General features: G+C 37.1%; 2 protein-coding genes across 20 annotated transcripts in view; both read left to right on the top strand.

The window, feature by feature from the left end:
• The first annotated feature begins 3 nt into the window (after positions 1–3).
• Positions 4–7628, top strand: LOC127446321 (cytochrome P450 20A1). The gene is made up of 13 exons (XM_051707135.1): positions 4–230; positions 670–719; positions 799–965; positions 1188–1333; positions 2291–2458; positions 2570–2648; positions 2726–2841; positions 2975–3029; positions 3142–3262; positions 4757–4868; positions 6680–6744; positions 6846–6935; positions 7072–7628. The coding sequence occupies exons 1-13, from the start codon at positions 159–161 to the stop codon at positions 7220–7222; spliced, it is 1392 nt and encodes a 463-aa protein (XP_051563095.1). The 5' UTR covers positions 4–158; the 3' UTR covers positions 7223–7628.
• Positions 7629–8237: 609 nt separating this feature from the next.
• abi2b (abl-interactor 2b) overlaps positions 8238–22648 on the top strand; it is a 38590-nt gene continuing 24179 nt past the window's right edge. For 3 of the 19 annotated variants that reach the window (XM_051706413.1, XM_051706417.1, XM_051706414.1), the window contains exons 1-6: positions 8239–8436; positions 14948–15115; positions 18401–18577; positions 19480–19497; positions 19612–19709; positions 21954–22100. In XM_051706413.1, coding sequence (XP_051562373.1) covers positions 8320–8436; positions 14948–15115; positions 18401–18577; positions 19480–19497; positions 19612–19709; positions 21954–22100 — 725 coding nt within the window. In that variant the 5' untranslated portion in view covers positions 8239–8319. Of the gene's footprint in view, positions 8437–14947; positions 15116–18400; positions 18578–19479; positions 19498–19611; positions 19710–21953; positions 22101–22648 lie in introns of all 19 variants that reach the window. The other 16 variants (XM_051706415.1, XM_051706418.1, XM_051706416.1 and 13 more) reach the window with 8 other exon arrangements.

The raw sequence follows: 22648 nt of genomic DNA on the forward strand, positions 1-22648 counted from the left end.
CGATTGTTGTAGTCTTGTTTTCAGGAAGTGTAGTTGAGTACTGATCTTCAGGGACGCAGTTTTCAGATGGTTACTGTAGACGTGGATTATTAGCCAGTAGTTTAGATAACACTTGAAACTCATTTATGAGAAACATCAGACATTTCTGAAAAGCAAATATGCTGGATTTTGCTATATTTGCAGTGACATTCGTCATTATCCTAATTGGTGCCGTTCTGTATTTATATCCGGTAAAAAATGAAGTATTATTTGATCTGTACTATACTGTTGTATAGTTTGTTGTGAAGTTGGTTTACTGTGTTTTTAAACATTGAATATGCAGCGACTGTTATCTAAAATTATGCTTCAAAGAAAGTTCTGACCCGTTACTAGAAGGTCACGACAGAATGACTTTACGTTTACATCATTTTTGTAAGAAGAATTGTGCGTTTTGCATAACAGTTACATTTGTTCATTTAGCAGACGTTCTTAACCAAGGCTATTTACAAATGAGAATAATTCGAGAAGAAGCGATGAATTCAAGGCATATTGAATTAATAGTGTGTATAGTGTATCAACAAAAACTTGGATTTTATGTCACTTTTAATTCAAATGCTATCATTTTCAGTCTAAGGACTTTAATTTTTAAAATATATGTATTAAGCAGATGTTTCCTTGTTTTCATGACAGTCATCTAGAAGAGCTTCTGGTATACCTGGACTAAACCCCACAGAGGAGAAGTAAGTCTCTCTCTTTCTCTTATCTTTCAACTTCAAACCAATTTCACCAACACCCATTCCCATCTATTCACATTCCCAGAGATGGAAATCTGCAGGATATAGTGAGCAGAGGAAGCCTGCATGAGTTCTTGGTGGGTCTTCACGATGAGTTTGGATCTGTGGCATCTTTCTGGTTTGGTGGGAGACCAGTGGTCAGCCTGGGCTCGGTGGATGAACTACGGCAGCACATAAACCCCAACCGAACCAGTGAGTAGCCTGCAGAAAAGGGCGGAGGACCTCTCTGAATAAAATTGAATAATTTCATCTTAAAATAATCATCTATAAATAGTGGCATGAATTGCCATAAATAATGTGTTTGAAATTCCTTTCTAATTCTTAAAATATCTACAGTACAAGATATTACTAATATCCTTTATTTGAATATACTTGCTTTATCTAATACATATTCATGTCTGTACCTTTCTATAGCGGATTCCTTTGAGACGATGCTCAAGTCATTGCTAGGTTACCAGTCAGGTTCAGGAGTGGGAGTGACCGAGTCACTGATGAGAAAGAAAGTGTATGAAGGAGCTATCAATAAAACTCTTGAGAACAACTTTCCCCTTCTGCTCCAGGTGCGTGGAGGATATTCTGTTCAGCAACTATTTTGTCAATAATTTTTTTTCAATATTAGGTCCATGCAACAGCAAAGTTCTTTTCATTGGGTTAATCTAGCTGGCCCTACAGCGCCATCTAGCGTTCTACGCATGTGTTAAGCGCTAGGAAGTGTAATCGAGCTTGAAATCGTGATTGTGCCTAGAGACTGCAATGGCAAGATGTACAGTGAAAAAGGAGTTATATTTTGGTCTGTTCTCACCCAAAACCAACTGGATCGCTTCAGAAGACATGGATTAAACCACTGGAGTTGTATGGATTACTTTTATGCTGACTTTATCTCCTTTTTGGAGCTTTAAAGGCCTGATCACCATTCATTTGCATTGTATGGACCTACAGAGCTGAGATATTATTCTAAAAATCTTTGTTTGTGTTCAGCAGAAGAAAGAAAGTCATTTACTTGAGTAAATGATTTTTTGGGTGAACAGTCTCTTTAAAACTTAAAGGAATAGTTCACCTAAAAATTATAGTTCTATCATGATTTACACACCCTTATGCCATCTCAAACTCATAATGAAGATATTTTGATAGATGTGTGATGTGTTTTTGTCCAAACAATGTTAGTCAATGGGGTCCAAAACTTTCAAGCTCCAAAAAGGACATAAATACAGCATAAAAGAAATCCAAATGACTAGAGTGATTTAATCCATGTCTTCTGAAGCGATACAATCGGTTCTGGGTGAGAAACAGACCAAAAGTCCTTTTTCTCTTAAATCTTGCCATCAGCAGTCTCCTTGGCATGTTCATGAGAGAAGCTCATTCACACTTAATTTTTTTGTTGTACTATTCCATTAAAGAGTTTTTCCCCCATTGAACAATAAAATGTCAATAAAGTGCATTTTCTCATTTGTTGATATTTTTCCTCTCTTATTACTCCTATTACTGTTTTTTTTTTTTAAATATTTTTTTTTTTATAGCTGGTGGAGGAACTAGTTGACAAGTGGTCATCTTATCCTGAATCTCAGCACACGCCCCTTTGTGCTCATCTGCTGGGATTGGCTATGAAGGCTGTCACTCAGCTTGCCATGGGGAGTCGCTTTCAGGATGATGCTGAGGTCATTCGGTTCCGCAAGAATCACGAAGCGGTGAATATTCATTCATCCACTCATTCATTCATACATTCAGTTGTTCATTGTTAGAGTTGTGTTATGGTGTAATCGTTAAATCTAATGGTATACATTTGTGGATTTGCATAGATCTGGTCAGAGATCGGTAAAGGCTATCTGGATGGATCCCTAGAGAAGAGCTCTAGCAGAAAGGCCCATTATGAGAGTGGTAAGAGAGCAGCTGAACACTGGTTGACTCTATTTTTGATTATTCAGTGTTTGTGAATGTGTTTTTATTGTTTTCAGCTCTGGTTGAGATGGAGTCAGTGTTGAAATCTGTGGCAAAACAGAGGGTTGGACAAAGAGTCAGTCAATCATCTTTTGTTAATAATTTACTGCAGGCCAACCTGACAGAGCGGCAGGTGACATTATCTCAACACAGATTGATCCATACTTATATTGATTTACTGAATATGTCATAAATTCTTAACGTGGCAGTATTTATGCAGAAATTGCATATGATTAAACATGTTTTTTGTGTTTTTCTCTCCCCAGGTGATGGAGGATGGTATGGTTTTTACTCTAGCTGGCTGTGTCATCACCGCTAACTGTGAGTCTAAATTTCTCTTCCTTGTCGTTTACCTTCATGTCTCTATTGCTGTTATTTGCTCTTTCATTTGCAACTATGCCAACTTTGAAACATGCCTGTTCTTATGCTGTAGTGTGCATCTGGGCAGTGCACTTCCTGTCAGTGTCAGAGGCAGTGCAGGAGAAGCTCTGTCGAGAGCTTGTTGAAGTGCTGGGTGAAGATCCTGTTACCTTGGAGAAGATTCCACAGCTCAGGTGAATTCTGGTCATTGCTTCTGACTTATTCTGCCTATAATACCCATATTCCATTTTTGTTTATTCATTTAGCAGAAACAAAAGTAAGAGACTCACAAATAAGTGCTACAACACAAGCAATTCATTCTTTTCATACTAGGATGCTCCCTTGCTCCCTAATTATGGAATGACTTAACCTCCATTGTGCTGTTTGTCTGCACTGGTCTCAGAAGAGTTTGAAATGCACCTTATTTTCATCCTAACTCCATATACAGTCTCTGAAAGCAATGTTTTCCAGCTTTTGGATGCATCCATTGATTCTCAATGTGATAATGCACAATGAATATAGGATTTTTTTAAGGAAAATGAGCCTTAGTCCACATATGTGATCATTGTGTTTAACAGCGTGCCGTTTCAGAATAAATGGCAGATCATATGAAACTAGAGACTCTACTCTTTTGACTCAAACAGGTTTTAATGTAAAAACTTAATGAGGTTTCTTACCAGATGTAGTTTTATTGCCATTTCTCCTGAAGACAAATTCAGCTGTGATCAGCGCCATGTTGTTTTGTCACGACTCATTGCGTCGAAAGTTTAAAGCTTTAATAACAGCCTAGAGTCTCCTGAATTGAGATCAGTCAGTTTAAATTAAATTAAATTATGCATAGCCTATTGTGAAGCCAAAACATAATGTCCATGCGTGTGGATGCGGGGTCTCAGGATGTTATAAGAAGAGCTGCAATATATAGTTCCAAAATTGGCTAAAGGGGTACATGCTAGTACAGAGATAAAACAGCAACAGTTAACTAGTAGAGAGTAGAATTACTAAGGGGTTAGTTAAGGGATAAGTAGAGAGTTTAAATAAGGTGTTGAAGAAATTGTTTACCCAAAAATGAAAATTCTGTCAAAAATTTTATCACCCTCACATCCTTCCAAACCCTAATGACTTTCTTTCTTATGCAGCAAACACAACTCATTTTGTTTTAGATGTTTATGATACTTTTGTTTATTTGCTTTAAAGTGAGGCATTATTCACTGCCATTGTATTGGCATTTACGTACTGTATATTGAATGAAATAAAAAGACGGACTGTAATATTTTTTTAAAACTTCTCTAAAACATCTTTGTTCCACATAAGAAAGAAAGTCATACAGGTTTGGAACGATTTGAGGGTGAGGAAAACATTTTCATAATTTTCTTTTTGGGTGAACTATTCCTTTAAGTAAAATGAGAATTCTGTAAGCCACTAGGATCATGTCTAAACATGCATGAATCAAATTATGGTTAAGATTTGAAGGCAAGTTTACAATATGTATAAACACATGGATTTTCCTTTGTGGCCTTTTCTTTTTCTCCCAGAATTGACATTTATGCCCCCTAGTGGAAAGAATGTAGTGGCATTCTTGCCACCAGGGGGCAGATATGTCCAATGCTGTAATTGCGATAGGAATTTATTTTTATAAGAATTACTTCCATCACATTCTCTCACATACATTGTCCTCCTCCTCCTTCCAGATACTGCCAGCAGGTGCTGAATGAAACCGTCCGCACAGCCAAACTAACGCCCGTGGCTGCCAGATTACAGGAGGTGGAGGGTAAAGTGGATCAACACGTCATTCCCAAAGAGGTGAGAAATGGAATATGTTAAAGGAGTAGTTTACCCCAAAATTTTAATTCTCTTATCGTTTACTCACCCTCATGCCATCCTGGATGTGTATGACTTTCTTTGTTCTGCTGAACACAAACAAAGATTTTTAGAAAAATATCTCAGCTCTGTAGGTCCATACAATGCAAGTGAATGGAGGCCAGAATTTGAAGGTCCAAATAGCATATAAAGGCAGTATAAAAGTAATCCATGCAGACTCCAGAGGTTAAATCCATGTCTTCAGAAGCGATATGATAGGTGTGGGTGAGAAACAGATCAATATTTAAAGGCACTGTAAGCTATTATTTTTTTCATGGAAAGGTATGCAAAAATTTTTCATTTAAAAAAAAAATATTATTAATGAAATAATTAATGTATCTGGTATCTCATCGGTCTTTGTGACAGCTCTAGACTCTGTAAACAGCAAACAAAAATGTGTCCACGGACAATGACACTTTCAGCCTGTCAATCATTTTGCACGTTTTCGTAGTATTGTAGTTGCAGAGAATTATTGAGGAATAATGCATTTTTGTGCCATGTTGTTCATAACAGTTGTCAGTTGAGGAAGCTATTTTGCAGCTGTTGTTTTTAACAACCGTTTCTGCTCTCAATAGAGCTCATTTTGGTATCTTTGGAGTTCAGGGTTTTGGAAAGAGGGGGTGTGGCTAATCCAACGGCTCAGTCTCGTGGAAGTAGAACGGCTGAAATCGCTTACAGCACCTTTAAGTCCTTTTTCACTCTTACTGTAATTCTCCTCCCTGCCTAGTAAGTGGCGATATGCACAAAGAATGCAAATCGCCGAAAACAAAAGAATGTGAAAGTGAAAGTGGAGATTTATAGTATAAAAAAGAAGGACTTTAATATTGATCTGTTTCTCACCCACACTTATCATATTGCTTCTGAAGATTTCAATTTAACTGAAGTCATATAGATTACTTTTATGCTGCCTTTATGTGCTTTTTGGACCTTCAAAGTTCTGGCCACCGTTCACTTGCATTGTATGGGACTACGGAGCTGAAATATTCTTCTAAAAATCTTTATTTGTGTTATGTAGAAGAAAGAAAGTCACACATCTGGGATGGCATGAGGGTGAGAGAATTTTCATTTTTTGGTGAACTATCCCTTTAAGTGTGCACTGTGCAGCTTCAGTTAATTTAGTGTCCTGTCACTTGGATATAATTTTGACAAAATAATTCTATACAATTATATAGAGGCACTAAACCATTACCATAGATAAAACATAGGAATGATCAACAAGGGATTTTGCACCCCCACATTTAAAAAAATCTGAGGCATTTATGTCACTTTTAGTTACATAAACAATGGGCCTTATTTAGAGTAGCACTATATTTATTTTTTGACGGGAGGCTGTGGGGGATAGACATGCTACGTCCACATTAATCCAAATACATTTGAAAACGGTGTTTTCGTTTTCGAAACGCTCTCCGTCCACACTGCCGTTTTTCAAAAGTTACTCATCCACAATGAAATGTATAAAAACTCTTAAATCCCCTTACTACGTATGCAAAAAATCACTTCGAGTCTCTTCAGTGGGTTGTTCTATTTTTCAAATTGGTTTTGATTGTTCAGCAGATAAAACATGGAAAAAAAACACCTTTCCAAATATTTTCAGCAGACGAGAAACTCCAGAAAACACGAGGTAGATGAAAATTAGATGAGATGTGGAAGCTTTTTTATAGTGCTGTACATGTCATTGAAGAGAGTTTAAAAATATCGCTCACAGCCTTGTTTTCATTCACGTCAAAATTGATTTTTTGTTTTGTTTTTTGTAGACATTGGTTATCTATGCCCTGGGTGTGGTTCTTCAAGATGCAGATACTTGGTCACTTCCATACAGGTAGGGGTGTGTTTGTTTTTGTATTATAAATGTGTATCATATATAAGATTGTATATTAACATGTTTAGCTTGGGTTCTTAACAGTTTCTCTTTCTTAACAGATTTAATCCTGACAGATTTGCTGATGAGTCAGTGACGAAGAGCTTCTCACTGCTTGGGTTTTCAGGGAACCAGGCCTGCCCTGAACTTAGGTACAACAAGAGGAATACAGACATTATTATGAGGAAATACATAAACCATTAAGAATATTCAAATCTGACCTGGAGTTGCACTTTAATATTTTCAATGGTGAATGTGTTGTATTTAACTTTTCTCTCCATATTTCAGATTTGCATACACTGTGGCCACAGTGCTGCTCAGCACACTGGTGCGCAGGTTGAAACTGCACAGAGTTGAAGGGCAGGTGGTTGAGGCCAGGTATGAACTGGTGGCCACACCCAAAGATGACACCTGGATCACACTCAGCAAGAGGAACTGAAGAACTCATATCTCATGTCCCTAAAAATGGACTCTTCCTGGAAAAATGAATTATGCATGGCCAATGGCATGGGGCATTCTTCTAGGTCTGCAAATGAGTGCATTTCCTCACCACACAGAGTGGGGCTTCAGTTGATAAGATCAAAGCGATGTCATTTAGCGATGTCCAGTTTATTAAACCCATATGACACTGTAGATTTTAATTCATACAAAATGCAACAATAAGGCCATTTAAAATAAGGACACCGTTACAGCCAAGGTTCTTGCTTAACATTTCAGCTTTCAGTGAACATGTCTAAACATTTTTACTGGTGCCATAATGCCTCACTTCCATATAGTATAATACATGATTTATAATTGTTTAAATACTACAATCTTTCTATACTAATAAAAAGGAAAAACAAATATGATTATGTTTTCCGAAGAGTAACAAAACTGCTCGAAATGTCAAATCTAGTCATGAGCCAATACATCAGCCAGGCCTATTAAAGGGATAGTTCACCCAAAATGAAAATTATCTCATTTATTCACCCTCATGCCATCTCAGATGTGTATGACTTTTTTATTCTGCTGAACACGAAGATTTTTAGAAGAATATCTCAGCTCTGTAGGTCCATACAATGCTAGTGAATGGTGACCAAAACTTTGAAGCTCCAAAAATCACATAAAGGCAGCATAAAAGTAATCCAGATGACTCAAGTGGTTTGATATATGTCTTCAGAAGTGACATGATAGGTGTAGTGGTTTTTTCAGCCTAGTGTCAATTCTAAAATATACCAATAGCAAAGGATAAAAAAGTGAATTTTGAGTAAATATTGTGTATTTGTATCTATCTATCTATCTATCTATCTAATATTTAGAGATCAGGGTTGCATATTGGCATTGGTCAAATTATTAAAGCAATTATCCTCATGCATGGAGTATTTAAAATGCAATCACAACAGATTCTCACAAGTTAAAGAAATATCCTCTAGAAAAGAGGGTGAGAGAGGGGAGTGTCATGGTGTTTTCCTCCTGCATGCATTAGTGAGTGAGAGAGAGGGACAGGGGAGTGTGATGGTGGTGTTTTCCTCCTGTATGCATCAGTAAGATGTGAAGATGGCGGAGCTGCAGATGCTTTTGGAAGAGGAGATTCCTGCTGGTCGAGGAGCCCTGTTAGACAGCTACGCCAACCTAGAGAGAGTCGCCGAGTACTGCGAGAGCAACTACATACAGGTAACATAAAAATGAATAAGTTAAAAAAAAAAAAACACTGACAAATATACGAGGGACGATCAGATACTTGGAGTGAAATGACTGTGATCCAACTGCCCGTGTGGTCGAGTGATAATGCCGACCAACAGACTGCAAAAATCACCGCATTTAATAACAGCTGTATAGTTTGTAACGATTTATAATACATTTATTAAACACCTAGCACACTTTATGGGTGCTTTGTTTCCCATTATCAGAGGTTTTGTAGAGAACTGAGGCCTCAAACACTGAGCTAACAGGCTAACGCGCTAGCCGAAGCGAAACCAATGTGTAAACCTCAAATTAACCACATCAAAGACCGTTCATTTATGTGTTTATTAAATTGAGTGATATGATCTAAGGTGGTATATTAATGAGTAATAGCGTTTGTAAGTGATTTGAATCAAAGCACCGCAGTTTTTGAAGTTAGCTCGGCTGCTATGCTTGAAGATTGTAGATACTATGTTTTTGTTTTGTTTTTTTTATCATTATTTGTATTTTATGAGGTAATATTGAGGTTCAGTGATTATAGAGCATATGTGTATGTGATAAGTACTATGTTTTGTGTGTTATTACTTTGGCAGTATTGGTGTCATCTCATTTAAACCTTGCAATGCTCGTTTTAGTTTACATTCTTTTGCACTTTTCGCGTTGTATTTTGACAAAAATCGAATATTTCGTTTAGTTTTACAATGGTAACACTAACTGAAGTAACCACGGTGTTTTGGTGGAATTGTAAAAAAAAAAATAAAATAATAAAAATAAAATATATATATATATATATAAAGTGTAGGAATGTGTTTAATTTTTATGACGGAAATGGCAGTAGTTTCTGAATGTGTTAAGGCACCTATTTTTTATTTTTTATAATTAACAAATATCATAGTTTGTTAGTTACACTGATCTAACCATTGTAATAAGGAGTCATCCCTGGTAATCAGTGTTTAATGGTCTTCACATCACAATTAAATTATAGTTAACTTACTATGCAAGAACTGTGATAAATCTTCAAAAAGTTGTATTCCTACTAGCATGAGTCTGATGATTCACTATGGAAACTGTTAAGTGCTTCTGGACTGAAAATGAATAAATGAATTCATGTTATTTTCAGCATTCCTGGGGGATGTACAGAAGAGGGTGTGTAGGCATCTCCACTTCTCTGTTTTACTATTTGTCATTCGACCTACAGAAAAAGAGTGTCCGAAATGAAGCTCTAATGCTTTATTGTTCCAAAAATACAGTCAGAACTGGATGTCACCTGATATGAGATTTTTCTCAGTGGATGCTGAATTGGGTCCTTATGGGTCAGATAGTGCATGATGTGTTCCTATTAAATATTGCATACTTGAGAACTTGACAGCTTTTGCTGGCCTGCAAATGCGCAAAGCCATTGGGTCAGTGTTTTTTGAGTCTGAGCTGACTTTTTTTAATTTATTTTTTTCTCCCCAATTTGGAACGGCCAATTCCCAATGCACTCTAAGTCCTTGTGGTGGCGTTGTGACTCGCCTCAATCCGGGTGGTGGAGGACGAATCTCAGTTGCCTCCGCATCTGAGACCGTCAATCCGCGCATCTTATTACATGGCTTTTTGAGTGTGTTACCGTGGAGATGTAACACGTGTGGAGGCTTCACGCTATTCTCTGCAGCATCCACGCACATCTCACCACGTGCCCCACCGAGAGCGAGAACCACACGTTACAGCAACCACGAGGAGGTTACCCCATGTGACTCTACCCTCCCTAGCAACCGGGCCAATTTGGTTGCTTAGGAGACCTGGCTGGAGTCACTGAGCACGCCCTGGATTCAAACTCGCGACTCCAGTGGTGGTAGTCAGCGTCTTTACTCGCTGAGCTAACCAGGCCTCCTGAGCTGAAAATTTTAAACATGTTAAACAGGTTTTGCTTGGTGAACTGGCATAGGGGTATCTCGGTTCGTATTGCACCTCAATCTGGCCCCCAGTAATCATGTCGGGCACACAGCAATGCTGTCTGAATGTGTGTTGTTATGGACAATGTAAGTTGGATCTGTTCTGAAAGCTTTCAATGGGATCCACCAGCTTTGTGATGCCGTCAGGCTGGTTGGTTGAGAAAAATCATTGTATTCTGGTAGTGATTATCCTTGTATTTCCTTTGACTTAATTTCTTTGTCACAGCAGGTTCAGAAATGTCCCATGTGACCGAGCTCAGATCTCTTTCAATGGCGGTATTCAGCTCGGGTTGATATGATTCTTGCCTGCATGTGGTCTGTGGTCTGGTTTTAGTTCAGTGTGTAACTCAATATTTGCTGTCTTGCCCACTTTCTCAATTCATGCATATTACATACAGATATGTTAGTGGATTTAAAAGAGCTTCTCTCAACTTATGCAGATAAATAAACCTGTATGCACGTTGTTTTGGGAATGCCAGATTAATGGATAGGCCTAGTTGTTGAATTATTTGTACAGGTGTCATGGTCATCCGACAGTAAAGGGAGCGCTGAGTTGTGGAACTTGTGATTGTTATTGAACCTAACGGGGGTCTGATGTTTTTCTCAAAGTGATGATGACCAAACAGGGTTTTTATCTCGAGCTGACAGCACATTCTCCCTGCTGGGAGGATTGTAAAAATGATTGCGCTTGTTTGTGTTAGTGGCTAATAGTCCGTTCAGGCCCAGAGTTATGTTAAAGCAATCACCCAAAATTCTTTCATCACTTAATCACCCTCATGCCATCCCAGATGTGTATGAATTTCTTCTGCTTCACACAAACGAAGATTTTTAGAAGAATATTCAGCTCTGTAGGTCCTCACAATGCAAGTGAACAGTGAACAAAATTTTTAAGCTCTAAAAAGCACAAAGGCAGCATAAAAGTAATCCATACGACTCCAGTGGTTTAATCCATATCTTCAGAAGCGATATGATAAGTGTGGGTTATAAACAGATCAATATCTAAGTTCTCTTTTACTATAAATTCTCCTCCCTGCCCAGTAGGTGGCGATATGCACAAATGTTACGAATCGCCAAAAACAAAAGTATGTGAAAGTTGAAATTAATAGTAAAAAAGGAAGACATTTGAGTCCTCTCTTGTCTACGTGTTTGCGCTTAACCGCTTAAAGAGACTGTACCAGTTTTTAGCTTGTGTTCTACAAATCAATGTATATACTTGTAAATGGTACAAATTATGCATGTAAACAATAAGCATGCAATAAAATATATGCAATTTCGTTTTTTAATGGCTAAAATGTAAAACAAAAAAACATTAAAAGCTAAAATGTAACAAATGATGAAAAACTAATGATATATAACAGGGGTCGGCAACCTATGGCACACGTGCCAGCATTTGCATGTAGAGAGGCGATCACTGGCACGCCAGCAACGGCGAGAGAAGAGTAGACTATTTTATTTATATAAATTCCGCACCTTCATTCCAATCTACGTGTTGATGTAATCCTTCCTCACAATCATGCAGCATGTTTTCATGAGCTGAATGGGAGGCTAAATAAAAAGTTAAAATGTGACGAGACTGCAGTATACCCAACAGACTCGTGCAGTGTCTGCAAGCCATTTGCCCATCACGAGCAGGTCGCGCTTCACTTTCGGTTAATTGCACGAGTAAACGCGCCCGCTTCGGTCAGGCTGTGCGGATGACAGCCTACATTCCGTGTTTCATTTTTTTCTATTTTGCTTTCAGAACAACACGTGATGTAATAAGGAAAACACCATTATTAATCCTTATTAATTACATCAAGGAATCATCTCTTAAAGTGACAGTAACCATTTTAGCATTTCTTAAACAAATGAATGTAAACTCAGTGTTTTTACTAGTAAATTTTACACATTATTTCATACAGTGATAGCTCATATCATTATTATATGTACCATTTCATGATATAATATTAATTAATAGAATGTAGAATTTTTGTATTTTTACAAAGTTAAAATGCGATTATAGTAATGATGACAAACAAATGTTTAAAAAATAAAATATACACTTTCACATACTTTTTTCAGGACAGGTTCTGTTCAGTTCTATTCCTTGTTCTGCACCTGATCAGCCTGAATGTACCCCATTGTTTTTGAAAGCTAATTTGTTTGTGATCTCTTCTTATAGAGAAAGGTATGAGCAACTCAAAGATTATTATTTAATCTTTGAGCATTTATATTGTGTATTAAATAACTTTATTTTGATGAGAAATTATAATGTGTATTTTGCTAAATTTTTTTTTTCAGAAAATAAAAAAAGAAACTGTAATATTTTGTAATTTAAGTGTTATTATATTTAATCGAGATCATATAGAATTGTGAACCTCATATCATATATCGAACTGAATCATGAGAGAACAATATCATCCTGTCCTGTCCTATCCATAAGTCCTCAGGAAGACTTCTAAGCTGTCATGGGTTTAGGAGCTACTTTTAGCGTTAAAATGCTTCATGAATTACTCTTAGATGAAAATTTACGAGTGACACACCTAAAATTTAGGAGTGACACACCCCTAATTTTTAAAAGTTGCTCCTAAATTTCCACATTAGGAGCTGCTTTTAGCCTTAAGATATTTTGTGAATACGGGTCCAGGTCTTTGTGTATATATAATATATATAATAATAAATTCAAGTCGGTATTCATTGATAATCTCGCCCTCCATTGCAGCTCTCAGTTGTGAAATATATTCAACCTAGGTGTGTCGGATCGTTATGAGACACACAATAGCCATTGGTGTTGGGCGTTGATGTCAAAACTAACACACTGCATCTTTACATGGAATATTTAAATTGAAAGACATAGTTACAGCTACAAAGCTACATTGGAGGGCAACATTTTCAGCAAATAGGAACTTTTGGACTACATCGAATGGACTACTTTTATGGTTTTTCTATGGTGCTTTTTTTGTCGCATTTTAATTTTTGCGGCTTTTCTGGAAAACCAATCAAAATTGGTTAACATAATAAATAAACATATTGTAATGCCTATTTTTGGAAAATCTAGTCAGTGAAATAAATACTTTTTAAATGAAAACTACTTCTTATATAATTTTCTCTTTATTTAGAACTTGACAAAGTTAAAATTAAAAATAAATCAACCTTACCATAATACTCAATTTCACATTATTGCACGTTTCAGTCTGATATGTTGAGTAATATTATTATAAACTTTCCTGAAGAAACTGAAGATCTTTTCAAAGCAAAGTAACAAAGAAAATAGTACATAACTTCAGTAAAAAAAATACACAACGAAAATAACACGTCTTGCAGAAAATAAATTTAAAAGCAAATTGTTTGTATTTCCACAAGTGATTGTCGTGCGACTGTTTGCAGATTACATTTTTCTAATCTGTACCAGCTTTTGTGAACCAGATGTCGCACCTGTTTTAATAACAAGCTCCCCTTCATTTTCTTAACTTTTTTTTTATCACATCAGCCAAAATTCATCAAATGATGGAGACGTACAGATGTGCGGTGTAGTCAAGTGCACCTCGGCATGTGAAAGAGATGATCCAGTTGTCTGGATCACAGTGACACTGTCCCGGCAGAGTGTGTCAGTCAGATCACGGTGGACTTCTGCATCCTTCACTGTAGAGCGCTCGGAATCGGCCCGCAAAATAAGAATTGCAAAGAATCGGCCACGAATGGGTGCGTTTGCGGCGTTGCCTGATCTGCATAATTCCTTTAGTGAATCTGGCGTTAAACCAGCGCGCGCAAATAACCGGCGAATTCATTCCCTGCTCAAGCGTGCTTTCAGTTTCACGTGAAGCATGCTCACTGATAGATACGGTCACACTGTGCACATGGATATTAACATATCGCAATAAACGATATAACAAAATCTCTGTCAATTGACACTTTAAATCATCACCACGATATACATCATCATATTGCCCAGCCCTTATACTTAATTGTAATGAAGTACAGCGTGAACATCCTTCAAAACATCTCCATTTGTTTTCTACAAGGAGGATAGGTGGTATGGGTGAGTAAATGATGACAGAGTTCCATTTTTGTGTGAACTATTCATTTAACAGAGCATTTAGCCAATTAGGTTAATTAATATATTTGATGACTTTAAAGTTTGTGACCTAATAACTGCATTTATCTGCATTTGTTTTGGCTCCTCGTTTGTTTTGAATGCTGGAAGGTGTCTTTCTCACACTTTCAGTTCCACATTTACTCACCATCCTACTCCCCCACTTTCCTCACTCACAGTGCTGTTCGTCAGTAGGCCTTCCCGTATATTTGACGGCATCACCATGGTTACACCGGATAGGAATGATTGATGGTTGTATCAGCCAATGAAGCAGTTTTTATTGATGGTTGTACTGCTCTGATTGGCTGCTGCAGTGTCTGTCTCACTGTTCTTATGTGCTCTCTCTCGCTCGCAGGAAATTAATCATTATGGGGCATTAAAACAAGGGAGTAGAAACGAGGCCACAAGTCAATATGATGTTCTGTTTCACCTCTATCCATCCTTCTGTGCTGAGATTAACACACACTCTCTCTCCTTTTTTCTCCTTCTGTTCTAGTCTCCAGATAAGCACAGAGCTCTAGAAGAAACCAAAAGCTACACCACTCAGTCTTTGGCAAGTGTTGCGTATCTGATCAACACTCTTGCCAACAATGTGCTCCAGATGCTGGACATACAGGCGTCCCAGTTACGCCGCATGGAGTCCTCCATCAACCACATTTCACAGGTACACTGAGTCACTCCAAGCAATTCTACAGATATAGAAACTAGAGCCCGAACGATATGGGATTTTTGAGACGATACCGATTTCAGAGGGGGAAAATTCACAGATTACCGATATGGTGGCCGATATAGTTACTTTTTGAGCTGGAATGAAAGCAGACCTCTATGTGGATTGTGCACCGATATGACTATGCAAAGATACTCTGCTTTCTTAAATATTTTTATCAAAGAATATTTGACATTATTATTATTATTAGTGCCCGACCGATATTAGCCTTTCACCGATATATCGGTATCGGCGTATATTTTACCGATATGCGCCGATATGAAAACTTTTTTCAGAACATATAATGCAGAAAACAATGCTTTAGAATTGGTGTCATTATGTAGTTTGTCCAGCAGAGCGCACTCTGACTCCAATGTTTACAGAGCTGAACTGACGGTTGCTCTGCAGACAGGGCGGAGTTAAACGGTGCGTTAAATTGCTAACTAGTTTGTGAAATACATACTGGAAAGTTAATAAAAAATGACTCCATCATTTTATATAACTAATATAATGTTAACCCTGTCCCTGACAACCATGTCACTCATGTTTATCACATCTGTTTGCTGTCAGCCAGCTATAGTTTGTCAGTGCAGTCAGTAATGTAGCAGATTGAAAGGTATACATCAGAGCATCTTTTTGCAGCTCAGCAGACAACGGTGCGGTGGTGGATTGTGTGTGGTGAGTGTTGATTTCATGCTATGTTATTATCTAGTTGGTGAGACACAATGCTGGAAAGTAAATAAAGTCCATCTTTTACTCTCCGTGGCAACAAGCTTACAGCTAATTAGCTAACCACGTAGCTACTTTCATACCGTGTCAGCGTGTAAACATGTATTCACCAAACTGTTTTGTTCAGGATTCACAGTTTGGTACCCCCTTCAACTGAACAATTCCAGTCGTTGCATTTATAAAATGTAATATTTAAAAGTCTGGTTTTCCAGACATTAAAATAGGATACGTAATAAAAGTAGATTTAATAAATAGTATATTTGTCCTGTGTAAATAATAATATATTGGAACTGTATCCAAAATAAATGAGGGGTGAGAAATACTAATACAGCAGGCTGGAAAAATAAACATTTATTCATTTTAATATCATATATATATATATAAGCCTGTCAACCAAAACATGAGCTCATTGATGTCATTAAATGAGTCTGCTTTTTTATTCCATAAGTTACTCCTGATCAGAGGCTGCCGTATATATTTAGTTTATACGTAGGGTTACGTCCTACATAAATGTAATTGTGCAACACTCAGATATTTAGTAGTGCATAAATTGTGATTTATTGCCCATTTATGCCACAACTAGGCTAAGTTGTAACGTACGTATAGCTGGTGCAACCGGCCTCTGATGTTTATTTAGCTATTTATTGTATTTTTATTTATTCTTTATTTAAATGGTCAGCAATTGACTGATATTAAACGTACAGTACTGATTTTTATTTTATTTGTTCTTTATTTAAGTGGTCAGCAAATGACTTATACTAACAGTACTAATGTTTAATTAGCTATTTATTGTATTGTTATTTATTCTTTATTTTCTCAGTGTTCATTTCTAGAATTTGTTGAAAATGTATAATAATAATAATATCAAATGTTCTTTGATAAAAATATTTATTTAAGAAAGCAGCCTTCTGACTACCTTTGCATAGTCATATCAGTGCAAAATCGGTGAAAAATGCACATAGAAAAGGTCTATTTTCATTCCAGCTCAAAAATGTGCTATATCGGTCACCATATCAGTAATCGGTGAATTTTCCCTCTCTAAAATCGGTATCGGTCTCAAAAATCCCATATCGGTCGGGCTCTAATTATTATACATTGTCAACAAATTCTAGAAATGAACACTGAGAAAATAAAGAATAAATGAAAAACCAATAAATAGCTAAATAAACATCAGTACTGTATGTTCAGTATGAGTCAGTTGCTGACCATTTAAATAAAGAATAAATTAAAATTATAGCTAAATAAAAATCAGTACTGTATGCTTAGTATCAATCAGTGGCTGACCATTAAAATAAAGAATAAATTCAAATAAAATAAACATCAGTACTGTTTAATATCAGTGAATTGCTGACTATTTAAATAAAGAATAAATAAAACTAAAATAAATCTCATCATATAGCCATGTGTCATATATTGTTGGAAAGCTCTCAAAGAGTAGAAAACATATTTGTACTCGCAGACAAAAATATAGCGAGTAATAGCTAAATATATGTCTTTGACATTTATGTTTCATGTGAACAAGTGTTGCTTATATGCTGCATTTTCGCTTATAACTTCACGAAAAATAAACAAAACATAAAATGTCATACCATTTCTTAGAGGAGGCGATTATCTTTCATACAAGACCATGCCCACACACAAGGTAATCGGATGCATAGATCATTAGATAATCCACACAAAGCACAATATGCACTGTGCACACAGCATCTGGCTATCTGGCTGAAAACATGTTAACATTCCTGGATCAGATGACGTCTTCGGAAATGATGTAGCATCATGGAACACTAAACCAATCTGATTGAGTTCAGATCAGTGCAAAAATCATCCATATTTGGGCAGAGATACATGTGATTGTTAACTGTTACATATGGCCACAAGTACATGATGCAGACTCATTGAATCAAATGGCACTCATTCTGTGAAATCTCATTACTAAAATCATGCCTTCATGCTATGCATACCTTTAGTTATTGTTGTGTTTTCATGTGTAATTAGTTCTTATGTACAATTGATTTGTTTTATTTGTTTGGAGATGTTTTTGTACACTAGGCTACATTATTTTTGTAATGCTATAACTTTGGATTGCTTTGTCATATCAACACAACATTTTTCTCTGTTACAGTTGACATGATTGGGAACAAAACAAAAGCAGTTTTTCTGAGCCACCTTATTTACACCCATATATATAATTTCAAATCAGAAAAATAAGAAAAAAGTAAATTTTTGTCTCAAGTGTTTTTGTGAATTTTCAGCAGTTCTTAGGCTGAGTTTTAGAATTTATCATAATCTATATCATTAAAAAAATTGTAAAGTTTTCTTTACAATGATAACAAACACTTGACCCTCCTTGTGTTTTTTATTTTTTTATTTTTTTTTGTCAAGTTATAAGCCTTTAATTTTGGGTATACCACTGAAATAAAACATCTTTAAAAAACACCCTCAGAGCTTAAATGGTTAAAGACCAGAGCTGTGAATTTGTACTACAAACTGTAACACTCCAACATTCCTCCACAGACGGTGGACATCCATAAAGAAAAGGTGGCAAGACGAGAGATTGGAATACTCACCACCAATAAGAACACTTCACGCACACACAAGATCATTGCACCAGCCAATCCTGAGAGGCCTGTGCGGTATATCCGCAAGCCCATTGACTACAGCATGCTGGATGATGTAGGCCATGGCGTCAAGGTAACGATGAAGCCAGTCTGTGTGTGTTCTACTATCAGGGTAAAATACCCCATATGTGCATCATGTCAAAACCCACTGTCTGTCAAACATATTTTATTGGATTGTAATATTTCTACTCCTATTATATTTTTTTAAAATTACTTTGACACCCTTGAAAAGGTTTTTAACAAAGTCAATCCAAATTTATTTTTTAGTAAAATTGGATCTTAAACATCTTTAGTTTCCCCCTACTATTTTAACATGGTTATTGCCATGAAAATAGCCATAGAAGCTGGCATGGCATTAAGAAAAATAAATAAATAAATCTGTGTGTATGTTTGTATATCATAGTAGTTAGATTTCCATCTGTGAGTACACGTGTCTGCTTGGCTTAACTGTGAAATCTGGCACACACTGAAGTTAAATTAATCATTAATTTATTAATTAATAAATTAATAAAAAGATAATTATAGTATTAAGATACTAGGTACTACTTTAGAGCTTAAATATATGCAGTACTAATAAGCTTAAAACTGAAGTGTGTAATTTGTGCGCCACTTGCGCCACCAAAGGGAATTGCACAAATAATGATTCCCAAACACTCATCCCAATGCCCATCTGGCATTGTTCAGACAAATAGATTGAGCCAATGTAACTCTATTGTGTGAGACAGGATGCTCAAATAAACAGAGCAATGATTTGATGGTGCCACTTCAAAAATGACACACTTAAGCTTTAAATGAATATGAATGTACTGTATTTGGCTCTGGCTCATACGGACATTGGTACTTAACTAGCTACATTGTGTGTGTGTGTGTGTGTGTGTGTGTTTGTGCATGTGTGAGTTCTTCTCAACTTTTTACACTAACGGTTTGTATCTTTTCTCTCCTCACCTCTCTTATTGCTTTCATTTCTGAGTGTAGTGGTTACTAAGGTTTAAGGTAAGTATTCAGTCGGGCTTTTGTTGTTGTGTGTTTCGTGTGTATGTGGTGTAATGTTAGTGTTATCACATTCCTACCGACTCAGAATAATGATCTTTTACTTTTGACCCAAAGGTCAACGCCCAGAATATGAAAGTGGGAACGACTTCACGCACAGCTGCACCTACCCAGAAACCACCCAGCCCTCCTGGCCCTGGCAAAGGAACCATCGGGTAAGTGCATGTGTTTTATTTATTTCTTTTGTCTCTCTTGATGCCATTCATAAAAATAAAAGTAATGGTTTTTATTGTTATTAAATTATCAATTCTGGGATTGATTTGACATAAATTTCATTGTTGATTACTGATCTAGTTTAATCAGGTGTGAGTTTGTTCAGGGTCGATTAAGTATACTTTCAGGTCTACCATCTAGACTGAAGGTGAACTTATGAAGGTGGAGGTTATGGAGGTGAAATAATTGCTGTACAATAATATAGAAACTGAGCTTTCAGTTAATCTGTTTGTCTGTAGAACAGATTGATGTGACCTCATGATTTTTATCAAAAGCACAGTGGTAGTAAATTGACCCTTTGCTAATCCACACCCCCCCTTGGTTACTGTTGCTCGCTCATGACACGCTTTAAATAAAATCCCATGGGAATGAATTGGAGATTTTTAGTATGACAAGTTAAATGGATGTTATTCTTACTTTATACAATGTCACATTGCTAAACACATTTACCTGCCGTTTCTCTTCAAATACATTTTTTAATTGCTTAGTAATATGATTCAAAACTGTGGAGTCTGGGAATTAGAATTGAGGCAAATGCTTATCACTGTCAAATAAGAAGGTAGAAACCTAATTTAATGGTAATTACAACTGGTAACATTAGTGGATATTTTTAATGAATGTTATCAGTGAACAGAACTGTTCCTAACATTTCTACAACATACTCGCAATTATATTTTTGTACACTTTAGGTACTATCGCCTTTAATATTAAAGATTTGGAAAAGGCTTATATCCGCTTGTACCTAGTGTCACTAAGTTCCCCAACAAAGATTTACCATTGTTTTTCTGGATTTTCAGGAGAATTCATTTTAAAACTATCCAAACACATGGTTTTTCCATAGACTTGCATTAGAAAAGAGCAAAAGCTTGTCATCTAATATTGAGGATGGCAATGGTTGCTAAGGTAGGAATGTTCAGTAACCTTTTTCGGGCAGGGCTTAGCAAAGGGGCAATTAAGGCAATTCAACACATAAAATTTTACACTGTTCATATGGTGCTTGAAAAAGAAATTCTCCCTCTCTCATTCTCTTTTTCTCTGTCTCTGATCTCTGTTCCTGACAGCAATTCTCACACACACACACACACACACACACACACACACATACCTACAACTGTGTGTATGAGTTAATAGTTTTGGCTTGTTCTCTGTTCAGTGATTGAAACACTAAAGCGTTTTGGATCTGTGTGTGTTTCAGTCTATGTGCGTTTTTCCACCATTGCAGGTCACTGTGGAGAACAAATTGTCATGTTGTGTGTTGATGTGTTATTATTTTATGTCATTGAGTTTTAACAGCTGATGTTTGGTACTGTTAAACCTCAAGTGTTCTCCTGCTCATGCCCACGGCCCTTAACCCCTCACTGTCACCATGGCAACACAATGGCCAATCACAAGCAATTCAGAAAACCTTCTGTAATGCACTAAAACAGGCTCCACTGAATGAACGTTACATTTATATAGCACTTTTCTGACACTACACTCAAAGCGCTTTACGTAGTGAACAGGGGGACTCTCCTCATCCACCACCAGTGTGCAGCATCCACTTGGATGATGCAGCGGCAGCCATAGGGAGCCAGTACGCTCACCACACACCAGCAAAGTGTGATGAAGAGGAGAGAGTGGAGTGTTAGAGCCAATTAATGGATGGGGATTATTAGGAGGCCATGATTGAGAAGGGCCAATGGGGGAATTTGGGATTTTTAATGACCACAGAGAGTCAGGACCTCAGTTTAACGTCTCATCCAAAGGACAGTGCCTTTTTACAGTATAGTGTTCCCATCACTATACTGGGGCATTAGGACCTACACAGTCCGCAGGGTGAGCACCCCCTGCTGGACTCCCTAATACCTCTTCCAGCAGCAACCTTAGTTTTCCCCAGGAGGTCTCCCATCCAGGTACTGACCAGGCTCAGCCCTGCTTAGCTTCAATAGGCAACCAGTCTTGAGTTACAGGGTGATATGGCTGCTGGCCATATAATAGACCGCACATAACAGATACCTCATAATATCAACAAATAACAATAACTTAGACATGACTTATGAGGTGTCCTTTACGGTACTATTGTGATTATGTTCTAGATGGATATTTACACAATATTTTACAGTATGTAATTATTGGGGGTCTGTCAATGATGTTTGACTCCACCCCTTAGTGGACTTTAAAATATTTTAACCCTGCCCCCTCGGCAGGCGGCACTCCCCTTACCGGACACTCGAGCCAGTGCGTCCACCCATCGTCCCTAACGACTACGTGCCGAGTCCTACACGCAACACCGCACCACCACTGCAGAGCCCGGCTAGAACTGCTTCCGTTAATCAGAGGACCCGCACGTACAGGTATTCACATACACGCACACGCACACACACTTATTAAAAAATATATATATGCACTTTTAGAACCCCAAACAAGCTTTCAGAAATGGTGTCCTCTCACAAAGAATAAAAAGAAATTGGAAAAGGAAAAAAAACGTCCCTCTTTTTCCACATCCTCTTTTCCTGTCTGTCTCTCCTCTTTGTGTCGTTCTGTGTTTTTAAGCTGTCTTTGTTCAGTGTCTCTGTCGCAGTGTGACTCTGGGTTAAAGTCACTCACTAACTTTCTCTTTTCTTCTCCTTTGCTTGCTCTCTCTCATACTTGGATTTCTATTTTTTTATTTTTTCGATTCAAACAGCCATACCCTGCTTAAAGAATTGCTTACTCCCACTCTTTCACTCACCGTCTTTCTCTCTATTTCAGTCTTTCTTACCAGTATCTCACCATCTCTTTGCTGTTTGCATTCTCAGCCCTCTGCTCTGATTTTGATACTCTCAGGGGACAAACATAGAGCTTATAATTATATTCTTACAGAACTCTTCCTCCTCAGATTTTCACCCACAAATCCTCAGTC

Source organism: Myxocyprinus asiaticus, chromosome 9 (assembly GCF_019703515.2).
Source record: "Myxocyprinus asiaticus isolate MX2 ecotype Aquarium Trade chromosome 9, UBuf_Myxa_2, whole genome shotgun sequence".
NCBI lineage: Eukaryota > Metazoa > Chordata > Actinopteri > Cypriniformes > Catostomidae > Myxocyprinus > Myxocyprinus asiaticus.

Bases quoted from the DNA above. Each gene is read 5' to 3' on its own strand.
- LOC127446321 (XM_051707135.1), top strand. From the start codon at position 159: ATGCTGGATTTTGCTATATTTGCAGTGACATTCGTCATTATCCTAATT. The intron at 6,745-6,845 runs GTAGGGGTGTGT...CTTTCTTAACAG, and splicing joins ACTTGGTCACTTCCATACAG to ATTTAATCCTGACAGATTTG. The intron at 6,936-7,071 runs GTACAACAAGAG...TCCATATTTCAG, and splicing joins CAGGCCTGCCCTGAACTTAG to ATTTGCATACACTGTGGCCA.